The 17,121-nt window shown below is 53.9% G+C and overlaps 1 protein-coding gene across 1 annotated transcript in view; it reads right to left on the reverse strand.

The window, feature by feature from the left end:
- The window catches only part of LOC128823393 (FXYD domain-containing ion transport regulator 6-like), a 56,122-nt gene that overhangs the window by 16,383 nt on the left and 22,618 nt on the right, over positions 1–17,121 (reverse strand). The window contains exons 2-6 of the mRNA XM_054005638.1: positions 9,999–10,061; positions 6,709–6,747; positions 6,462–6,536; positions 5,760–5,796; positions 4,756–4,805 (exon numbers count right to left, since the gene is read on the reverse strand). Coding sequence (XP_053861613.1) covers positions 4,756–4,805; positions 5,760–5,796; positions 6,462–6,536; positions 6,709–6,747; positions 9,999–10,056 — 259 coding nt within the window. The 5' untranslated portion in view covers positions 10,057–10,061. The remainder of the gene's footprint in view (positions 1–4,755; positions 4,806–5,759; positions 5,797–6,461; positions 6,537–6,708; positions 6,748–9,998; positions 10,062–17,121) is intronic.

A 17,121-nucleotide genomic window follows, 5' to 3' on the forward strand; every position in this document is an offset into this window, starting at 1 on the left:
AAACACAACAGTTGGTTTTATTTTACAACATTCAAGATTTTGCCATTTTCTACATATACGATTTTTAACTTTTTTTTTTTATACTGACTGCACACTACAGACACTGAAGTCACTCTGAACATAGAACTCATGGTGTACGTACAGCTAACACTCAGGGGGCGGACTGGGAGGGGTTTTGCTTGTTTGCCTGTTTGGATCAGTAGAATGCCACCAAGAAAAAAAGAACATATTACTGCCTGCTACAAGTTGGACAAAGATAAGGGGCTGAGGTACACAACACGCATTCACTCTGCCTCACACTGCGGGACAGGAGGTGCTTCCCATCTCACACACCACTGGAGGAAAACAAAATATGGTGTCCTGAAGTCATGGATCCCAAACAAACCTTCCTTCTGCTCACCTACCCACTCATCTTGGAGCCCAGGGCAGAAGAACTGGGATGGATCAAATTTGGACCTTCTCTCCCTAAATCTCCCTGGAATGGATCTGGACCTACACAGACATTCTGAAATTTTCATCCCCCTTGAATGTAATTTTATTTCTTTCCCCTTGTTTTATCTCACATTGGGTTTGTGCATCTGCCTGGCAAGTACTGGGAATCTTACGAGGTAACCTGACCGCATGAGTTTGCCCCTTGTAATGCATAAGTTACCAGGAAAGACTGCAGAACTGGGCCATACTCCTGGGTGCTCAGAGGTTTGGATAAGTGACCAGACTTTGGGAAGTTTTGGGGGGGAAATTCCCCCCGTGTCCTGGGCCAGCACAGAGGCAGGCAACACTTAACTCCTAGTTGCACCTTGAATGCAGCATAGGAAATAAGTGGTGCATCGCCCACCTGCATGGGGACAGCCTCCATCCTATCCGAGCTGCCCTCTGAGCCCTGGAGGGTCACCCAGCACCATTCAGGGCTCTATTTTCCCTGCAGAGGCAGAGGAGGGTGTTGTACAGCAAGTGGATACTGACAATGTCTAGCTGCTATGGAATTACACATGATATCAATGCCAAGGACTCAACGCCCTGTACCCCACTACAGGGAACCGCAAAGGAATTAACAAAGATGTGGCCACTCACGGTAAAGTACTGCTGCGTTTAATCTCCTGCAGTACTCCCTGGATCCCTTTGCTGGCTTAGGCAAATAAGAATTGGCCCTTTAACAGAGACAATTTCTGAGAGAAGACCTGTTTAGTCCTCAGAGACAGTCTAACCTCCTCCCCGACCCCTGCAGAGTCTCACAGAACTGAGGAGGGGAGCAGGATTACTCCCTGCATAGTGCACTGGACTGGGGCATTTCACTGACTCTTCCCCCAAAGCATTTGATCACATTTAAAAGAACGTCTCCCAGGGGGAGGCGATTTTAGCCGCGAGCTCAGAGAGGAGGGTGCTGCAGTGACAAGCCACATGCTGCAAAGACCGCTCTCCTGGGTTTAAACCGGCATGAAGGTGCGGTCTGAAAATTGAAAGCAATTGGCTTTTCTGCTTTCTCCTCACCAGCAAGGGCCCTTGGGGCTGTGCTCCAGGGGCGCATGATGGTTATGGCTGATACTGCAAAATGCAACTGCAATCTGCTCCCCAAGGGTCTCTTCCAGCTGTACTGTGTTGTATTTTATCTGCAGATTCAATTTCACCAAAACAAAACTGAAGTGATCCCCGAAGCCCCATCTAAAACTAAAAAAAAAAAAACACTGTATCATAAGAACCTGCTGCTTGCAATGCTTTGAGCGTGCAACGCTTGTGTTGCACACACGCACACACCAGCCATCCACAGCACAAGCACGAGCTGTAGGGGCTGGCTGCCACAACTGGGACGAGGCGTTAGCTGAGCTCTGGCTGAACTGGTGCCACTGGCCATGGGTTTCTCACTAGAGCTGCAGGTGCTGCGCTGCCCCCAGTTCAGCAGATCCTGAGCCGGGAGCCAGGATTCAGATTTCAAACGCCCCAAAGCCCAGGAGGGAGTCTGGGCCTGGGCTCGGGGTTTGGCCAGCTTAGAAATCTGGATGTGACTTCAGATTCAGATCCGCCCTCCCCTCGTCAAACACGCAGAGTCTGGAGCCGGGGGTTGGTTTGGATCCATCTCCTGTTCTAACAGATTTCCTGCCCCACCAAGAGAATAAAACACAATCAGCCCAGATGTGAAAATAACACCCCCCTCCCAGCCCCAGTGCAAGAGCCACACAAGGAAAAGCTCCTCCCTACAGTGGCTGATTCCTCTGGGCGCCTCCAACCGCTGACGTTTGGGGGCAGAGCCAGAAGCAGCATGCTGGCCAACCATTTAAATCCCTAGGGTTCTGGGTGGCTAAAACCCGAGTGCTGTGCCTGGATCGGAGCACGAAGCAGACTTGGCTCCATGCACCACCAGGCTCTTGCTTTCAGAGTCAAGAGATCCAATCAACACTATTGTTATTAGCTATCTATAGCACACCATAAATGCACACGGTGCTTTACAAACACTGAAGAGCAGGACTCGGCTCGTCCCAGGACTCAGCTGGGACAATCCCTTCCTTAGTTTGCAGTGTGGCGTATGATCCATGCTCCCAGGCCTGAGAGGCAGCCACCCAAAAACCTCCCCCCCACACAGAAAGGACAAAGAACCACACCCCCAATATGGTGCCGAGCAAAGTGCCACGGGGAGCACATCCTGTCATTCTCACATAGCCACGCACCACTCAACAGCACTAGAAAAATGAAGAGAAACTTACTAATACAACATCGTCAACAGCTAGCCTTAATGGCGATGGTCGTTATACATGAACATTACACATTACTGTAGGCAGACAGTACCGCGCGTGGAGTTTAGTTAGGTTGTTATATAGAGAACCAGTATTAAAGTACAGAGGGTAACACAGACACAGCTTCTTTGCGTCTCCTTAGGAGGACCTGTTGCTGTCATTCTTGCTTTCTTGCAGGTCGCTTGCATTTGTGGTCCAAGCGTCTGTCCTCAGGTCTCTGATCTGTGAGAAGGGAGGACACAGTCAGTCTGGCTCCTGCTACTCAACCCCTCATCAGGGAAGAAAGCAGAGGAGACACTAAGAAAAAGCCAAGCATTGCAGATTGCACTTGCTTTGTCCGGCAAAGATTAACTAGAGCACATGCTTGTTCGCTCCAGCAGACACTTCTGGGACCCAAATTTACATTTTTCTTTTTTAAAAATCCTGTATTTTGGTGCCACATTTTCACATCTGCACTTATGCAATCCGAGAACAGGCACAAAGGCATTGACCTGCCCGACCCGTTCCCACTACCCAACAGAGCAGGAGAGTGAACACTCTCAGACAGGGGTTCGCAATCTACCCATCACTTTAAGAAAACATCACTGCAACAAAAACATTCAAGGAAAACTCCATCTGGGAGCGGGGAGTCCCTGAGCAGAGAGAGAGGGGAAATGAATCCGATAAATTGTGCTTCGCAAATTCACCCAGCTCTGCATAGAACCACTAGGAAATATGGACGGAGCAGCATGCGCAGCAGGACACCAGCAGGGGGAAGCAAGGAAATGTAAGTCAAGTTACCGGGATAAGTGCCTGGTTTTGCAGGGTTTGTAATGTCTTAAGAGAGCCCACAAGACCCATCCTGGTATTTGAGGTTCCATCCCAACTTAACCAACTAGAACTCAACGTCCAAATAAACAGCCCCAGCAGAAGGGCCACAGATCTTAACAACATGGCCCCTGGAGCCATTAATTCTAAGCATCCACTTTACCAGAGGCACAAAGCACCTTTCCCTGGTAGCAAAGCACCGCCTGCAGCGTAACTGATCCACCAAGCCGCATGCAGAGCGTACAGTGAACACCCAAAGTCTCCAGAAAGACAATGTGGATTATAAAGTAGGAGGAGCATCAGTAAAGTAGAGCTCCTAGAGAAGGGAAACCCACCAGCTAGCCCCCCTGTACCCAGTGGCCTTACGGCTTGCATGGTTTTGAGGATGAAGGTCAGGAAGGGACAGAGACATGAACACCAGGGAGCTCCGGCTTGAGGAATGTAAAGTGTCAGCCCTGCCCGGGCAGCGCAGAGGTGGGGAGAGCCATGGCAGGTTACACAGACAATCCGACGTGCCGCTGCGCTCCGGAGAGATTGCACATGCGTGGCTTTATCGTTCACAAATCACACTGCCGCAAATCAGCCCTTTGGGAGGCTGCCTGTGCACCTCCCTTCCACCTCCCCCTTCCGCCGCAGACCGGATCTGAGTGACAACAGACGCCTGCATCCCAGCCCCAGGGCCAGATCCTGAGCGCCATGTCAGACCCTGTTCGGCTCTCACGCCCATCAGTCTCACCTTCGGTGGATTCACACACATGCACGGGAGACCAGAATCGGGCCCTCGGGTTTTTCCACAGGCGCCGCACTGGGACTTTGAGTACAGGCCTCAGGGGCTGGATCCTAGAATGGACCCGATACTGTAGCACAACCGAGTAACATGTAACCCCCCCGATTTGTGCTGGAGTCCTGTGCTCCCTGCTCTGTACAAACCGCACCCCTGCCCCACACTATCCCTGCTAACATCTAGCAAGGCTCTGACCTCAGCCCCATGCGCGGCTGCCATTAACCCCGCCCGGCACGGAGAAGCAGCACATACGAAAAGCTGGGTGTGACTCACCTGACGGCTCTAGTTCAGTTCTCTGCTTTTTGTGCCCCTGTTGCTGCAAAGAAAATGGCAAAACGTCTTTAAAAGCTCAACCAAGCGGCCTCAGCCGCCTGCCCAGCTCCATGCCATCTTTCAGTAAAACACAGCGTGCGTGCAGCAAGAGAACACGGTCCTTACCGTTTGAGGCCATCAAGTTCTCCACCTGAGCCTCCTCATCCCCAGGGGCTCTGCAACAAGAGATGCACAGTGAGAACTGCGAGGCGCTACCCCCTTGCCAGTGCACGGAGCCGGAGCTTGGACACTGCTAACGGAGTGCCTGATGCTGGGAGGGGCTGAGCACAGAGACCAGGAGGGCTATGCATGCTCAATGCCTGTTCAGATTACGCCCTCGGTCTCATGACCCAAACGCACGCCAGTGAAGAAACATGGGCTCTCATCCATAACCCAGGGCGGGAGCTGGCGGGAGTGTGGCAACCCACAGCAACACGGAGCTATGGGGGCTACAGAGCAGCGGTCAGGGGCGGCTGTGAGCTCTCAGAGCACTGGGGAGGAGATGCTCTCAGTCTGTTGGAGGGAGGTGTGGGGAGAAGAGGATCCGTTGTACAGTGGCTGGCTCTCTTGATTAGCCTAAGTTTGCACCAGCCCCTCTGGGCTTTGCAGGGCCCTATATGAAATAAAGCAGGCTCCCATCGAGCCCCCGGCACACCACTGCACCACCCTGCAATGCGCTGGCTGGTGGGGCCAGAGGACTGCGTGCCGGGCTCCCGGATGTGCTATCACAGGGGCCTACAACCTCCACTGAATTGGCAGGTTCCCTAGGAGAACAGCCATCAGAACATGCAAGGAAAAGTGTCCCCCAGGCAGACAAGGCTGGTGACTGCACTAGGACTCTCCTGCTTGGCTAATATCCTGAGTCCTGGCCCTTGGGAAGTGCACCCCAGACAGCTGTGCCCCCACTGGGGTAACCTCCCCAAGCAGACATCCTGCCCTTGCTACTCAAGGAATCTCGTGGCACGCTCTTTGGCTGTGGAAGCAGCACAGAGTGGGGATCCTCATTTAGCGGGAACGTTCTCCCAGCTGCTATGTATCTACAGATTTATTTGTGGGTCAGGAGTCTAAAGAGGGTTCCAATTCCAGGCAGAAAGCATCTACCAGCTAACCACCACCACTCGCACGCGTACCTGGGCTTTTGGTTGAAGCTGCATCTGCACCTCCGGCCTGGAAGAGTAAGAAAATATCATAAGTGTATGAGCGAAGCCCTCCCTTTGGAATAGGTTGTAGCCATTCACCCCCAGAGCACCAGCGGTGCTTCCCCAAGAACTTCACTACCCCGGAGCTTCCGAGTCCCCTGGCAGTGGGTCCATGGTTCGCAGTGCAGCGTTTACAGGGACGCTATGGATCCGCGGGATTCCCAGCAGCGTTACAGCATCTCACGGAGCAGCGATGAATGACAGGGCAGGGGGACGCCGCAGAGCTCTTTCTTGTGCGGGAAAGGACACAGCCACGCCACAGGTTAGAAAGTCACCTCCTGCGTGGTCTGAAATAGCACTCAAAATAAACGCTGAGGCGTCTGAGTGTGCAGAATCCCACTGGGGAAGGGGGAGGGGGGACAGGGGAAGAGTGTAGCCCCGACAGTGCTTTGAGAGGGGTACAAGGGCCCTTCAGCAGAAACGTGGCCCTCAAAGCGTGTTGATTTTCCCATTTACACGAAGGTCCATCTACACTGCAGCTGGCAGGGCTATTTCCAGCTCGGGGAGATGGCATAGACTAGCCACTGGAGCACAGTCCTGAGATCCTAGGTCCGTCCCTGGGCAGCCAGTTCTTAGCCAGGAGGTTCTTTCTGCTATCTCACTGGGCCGCTGACTCAGCCCTCGCCAACTTACTGAGTATAAGGAGAATTCCAACAGAGAACAAGACCACGGCGAACACCAAACCGCCGATCCTCAAACTCTGGTAATCTAGGGGGGAAAAGGCAAGGGAAGTTTTCATTTCCAAGTGGGCTGCAGTGTTCAGACAAACGTGGTCAAGTCACACACACACACACACACACAAACACTTCTTTTAGTACTACGAGGGTATATACTGTGCACACTGAGCCATATGCATACCACTAAGGACTCTGATGCTCACCATAGTTGAAAGGATCTTTTTCCTTCTCTTGATTGGCTGCTGGAAACAAAACAGACAAAAAGTTTGTGAGTATGAGCATTGTGATTACAAGCACTGTGCCAAATCCCTCTGGGCATGCGAGGCTTAACTTGCCTTGAATTACTACTTGTGTTATTGTAGTGCTGAGGACTCTCCATCAGGGATTAGGGCCCCATTGTGCAGGGTGCTGGACAAACACACAAGGATTTGGTCCCTGCCCTGGAGAGCTACAAGCTAAGTGAAAGGCAAGAGACTTGTCTGCATGTGTCCAGGCGGGACCCTAAAATCTAGGCTGGGAATGTATGCGAATAAGAGGGTCCAAGATTGGGATGAGTTGCTACTATATTTGCTGTTTGCTTACAGGAGGTACCCCAAGAATCAACTGGGTTCTCCTCTTGTGATCGCCTATAGAGAAGGAACGTGAGGGGACCCCTAGATCTCATCACAGACGCCTGGGAAGGGGACATGGAGGCAGAAGGAGAGCCAGTAGCTGAATACGTGCAAAGGTTCAGAAAAAGAGTTAAAGACACGATGGGTCTAACCTCACTGATGGTCAGGCCAGACAAACGGCAGGGTACGAGAAACATACTTGGAAACACTCTTTTGAAATAGGAGACTGAGTGTTAGTCCTAAGCCCAGCAAAAAAATACAAAATGCAAAAAAATTGGGCAGGACCTTTTGAGGTGACAGAAGTGAATGAAGATACAGACCGTGGGAAAAAGCCTCCTGGGAATTCTGTCCCACAGCTGGTGCATGTAAACAGACTTACAGCCTATCCCAGATGGGAAGCCATGTGTAAACACGATCTGTGCAGAAGGGGAAACTGAGGCACACACCACCTCACTGATTTGATGGCTGAATGCCAAACTGACTTGGTCTCTGGAAAGCAATGATATCTGCAATGCGTTAACACCAGCTGAAAAAGCAGAGGTGTTGTCTGTGTTGCAAAAGCACAAAAGTGTTTTCTAGCAAGCCAGGGAAGGCATACTTGCTCACCCACAAAATCGTCACAGAAGGACCAAAGCAGACCCTGCAGGGCCCATGGCAAGGTGCAAGAGCAGGAACACAGAGCATGTTATACCTGGGAGTAATTAAAGAGTCTGATAGTTCTTGGCATCACCTGTGGTCTTGGGCCCTACGAAAAACAACACTGTAAGGTTTTGCGCTGATTACAGAAAACTCAGTGCTGTCACAATACCAGGTGCTTATCCTATGCCTAGAATTGAGGATATGGTGGGTATCTTAAGCAAAGCTAAATATCTCAGCTCTTTTGATTTGGTTAACGGAAACTGGCAGATTCCTTTAGATGAGGATACATAGAAAAAAATCTGCTTTCATCACTGATATGGGTCTCTATGGATTCACAACATTAGCATTTGGGTTAATTAATGCAGGAGCCACCTTTCAGAGGCTGGTCAACCAAGTGTTAAACAGTTTACAGGACTTTGCAAGAGCCTGTGTTGATGCTACAGCAGTGTTTAGCAACACTTGGGCTGATCACAAAACACACCTAACTGCAGAAGCCTCTAGGTGTAAAACTTGACCAGCCGGAATTCCTTATTTGGGACACTGGGTAGGGGAGATCAAATATCTCCAGATCCCTTCAAAGTTGAAGCCATAGTGAATGGGCCTGTGCCCCAAACAAAGAAGCAGGTCCAATCTTTCATAGGTCTGGTGTTATAAGTTGTGACAGAAGGTTTGTGTGTGGGTTCCGTGACCTCATGTCTGCAATGACAAATCCATGTGAAAAGACAAAGCCTAATGAAGCTGTATGCACAAAGGCATGTCAAGAGTAGTTTGATAAGGTAAAGAAAAATCTTGTCTGAAAAGCCTGGTTTAGCTAGCCCAGATTTTGACAACATGTTTGAACTGTGCACGGATGCATCAAACACTGGTTTAGGGGCTGTATTAAGGCAGTCTGGGAAGAATGAAAAACACCCCATTGCTTTCTTAAGCAAGAAATTGACACCCACTGCACAAAATTATTCTGTCATAGAGAAAGAATGTTATGCCATTGTGTGGGCAGTAAAGCAGTTACAGCCCTATCTTGTCAAAGAGAGTTCAGGGTATTAACAGATCATTCTCCATTCATCTGGCTGCACAAAACTAAAGCCTCCAACTCCAAGCTTCTGCGTTGGATCTTACACTGTGAATTTGATACGGAAACTGTGCATATCAAGGGAAAAGAAAACATGGTGGCAGATGCGCTGTCCAGGAGAGAGGGCCCCGACCTGTTGCCTCTAGGTCAGCCAGCGGGTCCCCTGATGTAGCTTTCTCTGGGGGGAGGTGTGACAGAATGCACCCCTGTATTCACACCCTAGACACACTGTAATAATCGGTGTACAAGGCATGCCTTCTGAGGGATCATTTGAAAATGCATAACTTGCTGATCGGTAATATCATGGCAAAACGTATGGAGCAATGTCATGTGTGAAGCCATGAACATAAGCTAAAGCCACGACTGAAGCGGTTTCCCAGATAAGTCTGGGGAGGGGCTAAACCAGTTTCTCAAAGACAAAGGGAAATCGGACACCGCAGCCAGGTGTCAGCAAAGCGAATGGGCCATCCCCTCTCAAGCAGCCCTTCTTTGGCAAGAAAGGGGGGCAGGGAGATGGCGGCATGGCTTAGCTGTGCCAAGTGGATACTCACCATTGTCAGGAGTGTTTGTACCCCGTGTGGCTTGCCACTGCCCATGCTACCATGGGGACCGTCACACGACTCTGTATTGGTGCTAGTTCTCATCGAGCTGCTGCGAGCGAGCTGGGGAAGTACACCCCAAGCTCCCAGTGCGGATGTGGCCACAGTCAGACGCCCTGAGGCCAATTGCACATGCAAGGCAGCGTGAGTGGGTGCAGGCAGAAGGTGGAGGAAGCTGTAGAGTGAAGCAGGGTGGATACGGACAAGTTCTCATGGCCTCCTGTTAGGTGCTTTTCTCAGAGACTGAGTTACCCGAGCTTATGGCCCCATGTTCCCAAATCAGACTGTGTAGGGCTAGCCAAGCAGATGTCCCCGAAGCTGGACCAGTGCCCTCACCTAGCAGCTCCCCTGATGTTTGTTTGCTGTGAGTTATATTTTCCCAGCAAGAAAAGGCTATTTAAAAGTCCTGATGCTTCCTCCACCCATCAGTTGTGCCAGCTCCAAGCCCAGGCGGTACGCAGGCCAGCCCCCCGATCTGGATACATAACTCTGCTTTATCTGCCTGGGTCCCACAGGCCCATTGGCTGTACCTCTTCCCCCTTCAGAGTGCAAGGTGTGCGAGGCTTGATACCTACCGTCCGCCATGACCACAGGCACCAGCAGAGAGCACAGAAAGATCAGCGCTGTTTCCATGGCCACTAGAACAGAGAGGAGGACAGGGGTTACTCTTTGCACTAGGCAGCAAAGCAATGGAGTGGGGGAGGGAGCAAGGGGGATGCCTTGGGTGCGTCCGATTCACTCCAGCAGATCAGACAGTAGGTAAGCCTGGACCAGGACACTGAATCCAACAGCTCTGGAACTTCAGAGAAGTTCAAAACCAGAATCCAACCCCACCGCTTGGGTTCCCCTTTAGTTCAGCCCATCGAGCGCCATATCCTGGCTCCAGCAGCAGCCCGCGCTTGATGCTGCACAGGGAGGGCAGTATAATAATAATTAATGGAGATATCCCATCTCCTAGAACTGGAAGGGACCTTGAAAGGTCATCAAGTCCAGCCCCCTGCCTTCACTAGCAAGACCAAGTGCTGATTTTGCCCCAGATCCCTAAATGGCCCCCTCAAGGATTGAACTCACAACCCTGGGTTTAGCAGGCCAATGCTCAAACCACTGAGCTATCCCTCCCCCGCAGTACACCAGGCTAACTGTGCAATCCTGTCTGTGTGGAGGAACTACTCCTTCCTGACCCCTGCAGGGAACCAGCTTGCACCCTGAAGCCTGACAACTAATTACCCTCAACTACTAATCGTTTACCTCATAGAATTATTCAACCTCTTTTAAAGCCCAGCTGCAGCGTTACACTCCCTGCAGGCCGGCTGCGGGGCACCATCAGCTTTCCCAAAGAACCGGAAGGCCGGCATCACGCATCTGTTAAAGGTTGTACGTGTAAGTGTTGGGCCTGGTGGGTGAGTAACCTGGAGCCACGCCTGGTACTTGGCCCCTTGTTCTCCAGACTGGCAGGAGCTGGGAGCCTGTTTGGGCATGGGAGGGAGGGGACTTTGGCTTCCAATACCCCTTAGGGGGGAGCTGAAGGAGCCGCACTCAGATGGACTCCCAGCTGGGACGCATGGTGGCCAGAGCACGGTCCCCTTGGAGGATCAGGGCTGGGGCAGCAGGCACCAGGGACCGATGGAGGAAAGTTGTTGCCCTCATGCTGTACATCATCAAACACAAGACCCCATTACGCCCAGCCTGAGCCCTCCCCCACCCCCGGTTACCGGGCTCCGCACCCTTTTCTGCATGCACTGTAGCCAGTTTCTACTTCGGCAATGAGCTAGACTCCGGCCTGCACAGACTAGCTACAAACGGGCAGGGGGGCCTGCTGTGCAGAGGCACCTCCACCCCGAGCCCTATGGCTGTGGGGCTCAGCCCGGCTAAGGTCCCTGGGGCCTTGGCACCTTCGCTGTGTTCCTGGCTTGGCTGCATTAAGCGGCGTGAGCAGCCTGCCGCAGGTCGGGGGGGGGGGGGGGGGGGGGGGTTTACAGGTTGTGAGGGCCATTGCTGCTCCAAGGTCACATCACTCCCCAGGGGCCTTGCTGGCTCCCACCTCTGCTCTCACCATCGCTGCCAAGGTCAGAGCTGCGCTCATTGCCAGAGCATGTTTTAATGTGCCCCATTAGCATAGTAACTGCTGCCCATTCCCACAGACAGCGCTGCCCTGTCCCGGGCTCGGGAGCGACAGAGCTGGCCCCGCGCGCCCCAATAGCAACCGCCACCCTGTCCTGGGCTCGGGAGCGACGGAGCCAGCCCTGCGCGCCCCAATAGCAACCGCCGCCCTGTCCCGGGCTCGGGAGCGACGGAGCCGGCCCCGCACGCCCCAATAGAAACTGCTGCCCTGTCCTGGGAGCAACGGAGCCGGCCCCGCGCACCCCAATAGTAACCGCTGCCCTGTCCTGGGAGCGACAGAGCCGGCCCCGCACGCCCCAATAGCAACCGCCACCCTGTCCTGGGAGCGACGGAGCCGGCCCCGCACGCCCCAATAGCAACCGCCGCCCTGTCCTGGGCTCGGGAGCGACGGAGCCGGCCCCGCACGCCCCAATAGCAACCGCCGCCCTGTCCTGGGAGCGATGGAGCCAGCCCCGCGCGCCCCAATAGCAACCGCCGCCCTGTCCCGGGCTCGGGAGCGACGGAGCCGGCCCCACACGCCCCAATAGCAACCGCCGCCCTGTCCTGGGCTCGGGAGCGACGGAGCCGGCCCCACGCGCCCCAATAGCAACCGCCGCCCTGTCCTGGGCTCGGGAGCGACGGAGCCGGCCCCGCACGCCCCAATAGCAACCGCCGCCCTGTCCTGGGCTCGGGAGCGACGGAGCCGGCCCCACGCGCCCCAATAGCAACCGCCGCCCTGTCCTGGGCTCGGGAGCGACGGAGCCGGCCCCACGCGCCCCAATAGCAACCGCCGCCCTGTCCCGGGCTCGGGAGCGACTGAGCCGGCCCTGCGCGCCCCAATAGTAACCACTGCCCGTTCCCGAAGATGGTGCTGCCCTGTCCTGGGCTTGGGAGCGACTGAGCCAGCCCTGCGCGCCCCAACATGCTAATCAGTTTTGAATGTCAGCATCCCACCTCCCCAGCCCTGGGAAAACCCAGCAAGGTCACTGCTTGGCTGGCAGCCCCTTAGCCTCTGTTGGTGCCCGCCCTGCAAACCAACAGTAACGCAACAGGCGGTGCTTATCCAAGCACTGCACAGGACTGACTCACTCCAGCGTCACAGCCTGGGGAGACCGGCCCCACTCAGCAAAGCGGGACCAGCCTGAGGTCACACAGCTCGTCCGGCAAACCCAGGAATTGGAGTCCCACTTCCAGGCTCTAACTAGGAAGATAAATGACCACTGCTGCCCTCACCTGGGCCCACTAACCACGGCTCTTGCCTGCAGGTGAACTGAAAAGCCCTTTGATAGAAATAACAAGCAGAGATACAAAAAACTCAACTGCTGGGAGTGCAGCAGCAACCAGGAAAGTGAGCCTGAGCCACGGCCCCTGGGGCCAGCCTGTCTCTGCTCCCCAAGCATCGCTGATTTATCACGGCCGCCTTCTCCTCCTGTCGGCCGAGCAAGAGGAGCATGGTTACAGGAGCGAGAGCCCTGCTGGCTCCTGCATCTCTGGCAGAATCACGGCTACAGTGCCAGCTGCACAGACCCACCCAGCCCTTGGGGACAACGGCAGAGACTGTCTGAACGGCCGGGGAACAGGCTGCCAAGGGACATGGCGGATTCTCTACCCCCTGGAGTTGGGAACTCAGGATTTGATGTCTCTCTGTACGGGAGATGGTCTGGCTCAGCCAGAACTCTGGGCAGGATGCAGGAATCACGGGAGGGGTTTCTCTGGCTTGTGCTGTGCAGGATGTCAGACTAGATGGTCACCGCGGTCCCTTCTAGTCTTGAATCCATGGAGCAGAGCTGGCCGGGAAAGGATCTTTTCCTTCTGAAATTTTCAACAAGTTTTTCTTTGAAATTTTCTTGTGTATGTATGTGGAGGGGGGCGGGGGGAGCAAGCTTTGATTCCCCCCTCCTCCCCCTGATTTTTCAGCACAATAATGGATGTTTTTCATTCACATTCCCATTTGGTTGAAAAAGCCACTTTCCATTGACAAAACATTTTGACAGGAACAGTCTACCAGCTCCACCAATGAGGCTTCAGACAAACCTGGAGAGCCCCCCTGGGATCAAGGGCACAGGCCAGGTGCTCTGGGGTTTGTTTTAGCCTCTGCGGTGAGGCTCTCATTAAAGCCACCACAGGCAATTGCCTTCATGACTGTCGCAGCAGGACAATGACACAGGCTGCTCCAGGGCTGGCCGCAGCAAGGACCGGCAGCCCTGTAGTGTTTGGTTTGTCTGGAAAGCCACTGTCTGCATTTAGCTGGAGGATCCCCGAGTCCAGGCCCAGGTACGCTAGGGGGAGCTGTAATAGCTTCTCTGAGCTGCTAGAATAGGGGACTTGCTGCTGGCACCATGGCAGCAAAAATCATAGAATATCAGGGTTGGAAGGGACCTCAGGAGGTCATCTAGTCCAACCCCCTGCTCAAAGCAGGACCAATCCCAACTAAATCATCCCAGCCAGGGCTTTGTCAAGCCTGACCTTAAAAACCTCTAAGGAAGGAGATTCCACCACCTCCCTAGGTCCCTGTCAGCTCCTAGTTCAAAGACCTCCCTAGGGATTCTTCATCCCAGGCTCAAGGTACTCCTACTAGGGAGTTACAGCTGCTGTTGTCAGTCTGCAATTTACTGGCAGGCAAAACAGCGCCTGCACAGAACTGCACCCCGCTAACGGATGCCAGGCTCCAGGCTGGACTGGGAGAGGCTGGGCAAGGCTGTGGAGAATGGCACAGTGAAACAGACCCGACTGCAGTGGGTTCCCCTGGATTGGGAGGGAAATGTAAACTCTCCGTCCCTGAGAGACGCTTACCCCCCACCTCCACCCCAGGAATGCTGGGAAACCAGACAGGGTTGGGCTTTCACATCCAGTTCCACCAGGGTGTTTCACCAGCTAACACATCCCAGGCAGCCTATCCCAAATCTCCCAAGATCACACTGGACACACCACACTAGAGATTGGGGTCTGCCTAGTTCCTATGCTAATCTCATTGGATGTCACTGCTTCCCAAGATGAAATGGCCCTTTTCCAGCTGTGGATTGTGCCACCAGCCAGCCTAGATGACCCTGCGGTGTCTCCATGGCTCACTGCACAGGAGGCTGCAGCAAAAGTTTCTCACTGTAGATCAATCTCAAAAAGGAAAAGGAGGAAGTACACATCAGAGCCTAAGTTCCCTACCGCACAGCCTGTCTCAAAGCACAGCGAAGTCACTGTCAGTTTCAATGTGCCCAAACGAATAGCTGATCTGTAACTATGGAAAACCAGTTTGCCCTGCAGCTGAGATCAGCTGTGCTTAGATGGGGACTGTAGCAAATTCCCTTCTTTGCACTGGATGTAGACATTTGGGGAACATATGAGCCCCCCAACTCACTGGGCAGAGAGCCCCAAACAGCCATCCGGTGGGACGAGCACCTCCGCTGGGTTTGAGATTCCACACCCCTGAGCTGCTGTTTATTGGATTGGTTTGGAAGAGGGGGATTAATCCGGCTGAGAGCCGTGAACTAGCTTATCCACACCCACTGCTAGCACGCTGCCACATGGGAGAAGCAACACTTGACAATCGCCGCTCTGAGGCGGGTGGATTTAAATGGGGCACTTGGCAGTGCCCAGAGATGCTCATGTTGCCTGATAACTTTCACTGAGCACATGGGGAATGGCAGGAGGCCCTCTCCACTGCTTTCATCTAGGGAGGAGACATGGATGTCCCCTTTCCTGGGGCAGCGGATGCCTGAACCGCACACACACAGATGCCTCCTGCCAGAGGGACCTGGCTCTGACGCTTTGCAGATGGAGGCTCCATCCAGGGAGGATGAGCTCGAAGGCTCAGGAAAAGAGTTTGACACTGCAGCCTGCCTGCAGCTCTCTCTCTTTCGGGTCCGTCTGCTTGTTTATCCACTTTGCTGCTGGCTGACAGTCACAAGTGCTCCGGAGTGATACCAATGTACTGCTCTTCTGCTCATCCAGAGGGGGGAGCCTCGCTACTAGCCAGGGACCCTCACCCATAATCAAATGGCTCCAAAAAGCAGCCGTGTCTCCTCTGAAGGGTCAGAACCCGACTCCTGCAGTCTACTGATGACTGTTCCATGGAGGGGTAGAACTGAGGGAGTGGGGAGAACCACTTGCTCGGTGTGTGATGCACAATCGAAAGAACAACCCTACAGGCTGTCACAGGGACACGCACTCTCCCATCAGACTATGCCTCTTTCTTACGGTCGCTACTCACTCCCCGCTGTCTGCAGAGCCCTCTCTACTCCTGACCTTGCCTGTTCTCACTTGGCGGCCAGGGTTTCCCCAGCCGCCCACTTTGACAAGCAACATGGCTGCCTTTGCTAGCAGATGAAACCCAGTAAGTGCTGGGTGGCGCGTGCGAGAAATGAGTCTCCCAGCCATTGAACTCAGGGGGGAATACCAAATCCAGGCCAGGACAGCGGTGCTGGCAGGTCTGATGGATGCAGGAGGCCTGCGTGACACGCGCGTGGTGGGTTTCAGTTCAGCAAGTGCCCACACCACTAAAAGCACCGTGGCTTGGGCCCCTGGTTGTCAGTCTCGGCCAGGGAATGAACGGGCCCCAGGGACCGAACTCTGCTCTCCTCCCAGGAGTCACATCTCCAGGACAGCGTGACCAGGCCCTGCACAGCGTCTGCCCTATGGATAAACAGAGGGGCTGGTCTCCAGGGACGTCAGTCTGGCACCTTTACATTTATATGAGTTTTGTTTTAACACTGCTCTTGGTTGTGAGCTTTAGAATTAACTCTCCGTGGTACACAGCACCTAGCCGTGGGGAACATCACTAGCGTGTGTACACCGGGGGTGCACCTGCAGCGCTGGGGTCAGGGTTTGTTAGAGAACTGCTGCCGAAGGCTCACACCAAACGTTTCTGTAGGGGCTACAAACTAGCCACCACACTTCCTCTTTGTTAATTTCAGGTGCTGACTGGTGCAGAGGTATAAACAAAATATCATTAGAGGGCACAGTCCTTTCCACATCAGTCTCTGCCAGCTGAATTTTGCAGTGGGTGAGCGTTAAACCCAAAATCCACACACCAACCAAACAACAGCAAGGGGGGAAAAGTAGCCACCACACAGGCCTTTAGAATCCATGTCCCTGGACCGTGTCTTTCTGGAAACGTAACAAACACACCCGGACCCTGGTGCCTGGCAGGCTGAAGCCACTAAAAGACATTACCATGAATTTCTCTCTTCAAGTTGCCACTAAGAGGATTTCCATGGGGAAGTCGCTGAGCTCGTTGCAAAGAGCTCAGAAAGGATGAAGCTCGGCAAAGGGTCCGTGCGAAACTTTCTCTCGGTTTCCTAGGACGCAAGGCACTCACCCTGGTATCGTTACACAGACCGCTCACGCACCCCACGACCCCATCCCGCGCTCACGTCAGCCAGGCGACGGGCGGGAGACGTTTGGGAAGGGGCCAGGTTCGGGGTCACCCGGTCTCTGCAGGCAGGCCTAGCTCACCATGCTGCTGCCAGGCTTGCAGTCACAGGCACTGGGGTCTCAGCCTCCCGGCACGGGAGGAAATGCAGGTGTGACGTTTACTGCTCTGGCCCTGCACAGCATGGAGAGCGAGCTGCTTGGCACTGAGAGCCTAAGAGCTCTGGGTTGCTA

The sequence above is a fragment of the Malaclemys terrapin genome, chromosome 15 (genome assembly GCF_027887155.1).
Source record: "Malaclemys terrapin pileata isolate rMalTer1 chromosome 15, rMalTer1.hap1, whole genome shotgun sequence".
Taxonomy (NCBI): Eukaryota; Metazoa; Chordata; order Testudines; family Emydidae; genus Malaclemys; species Malaclemys terrapin.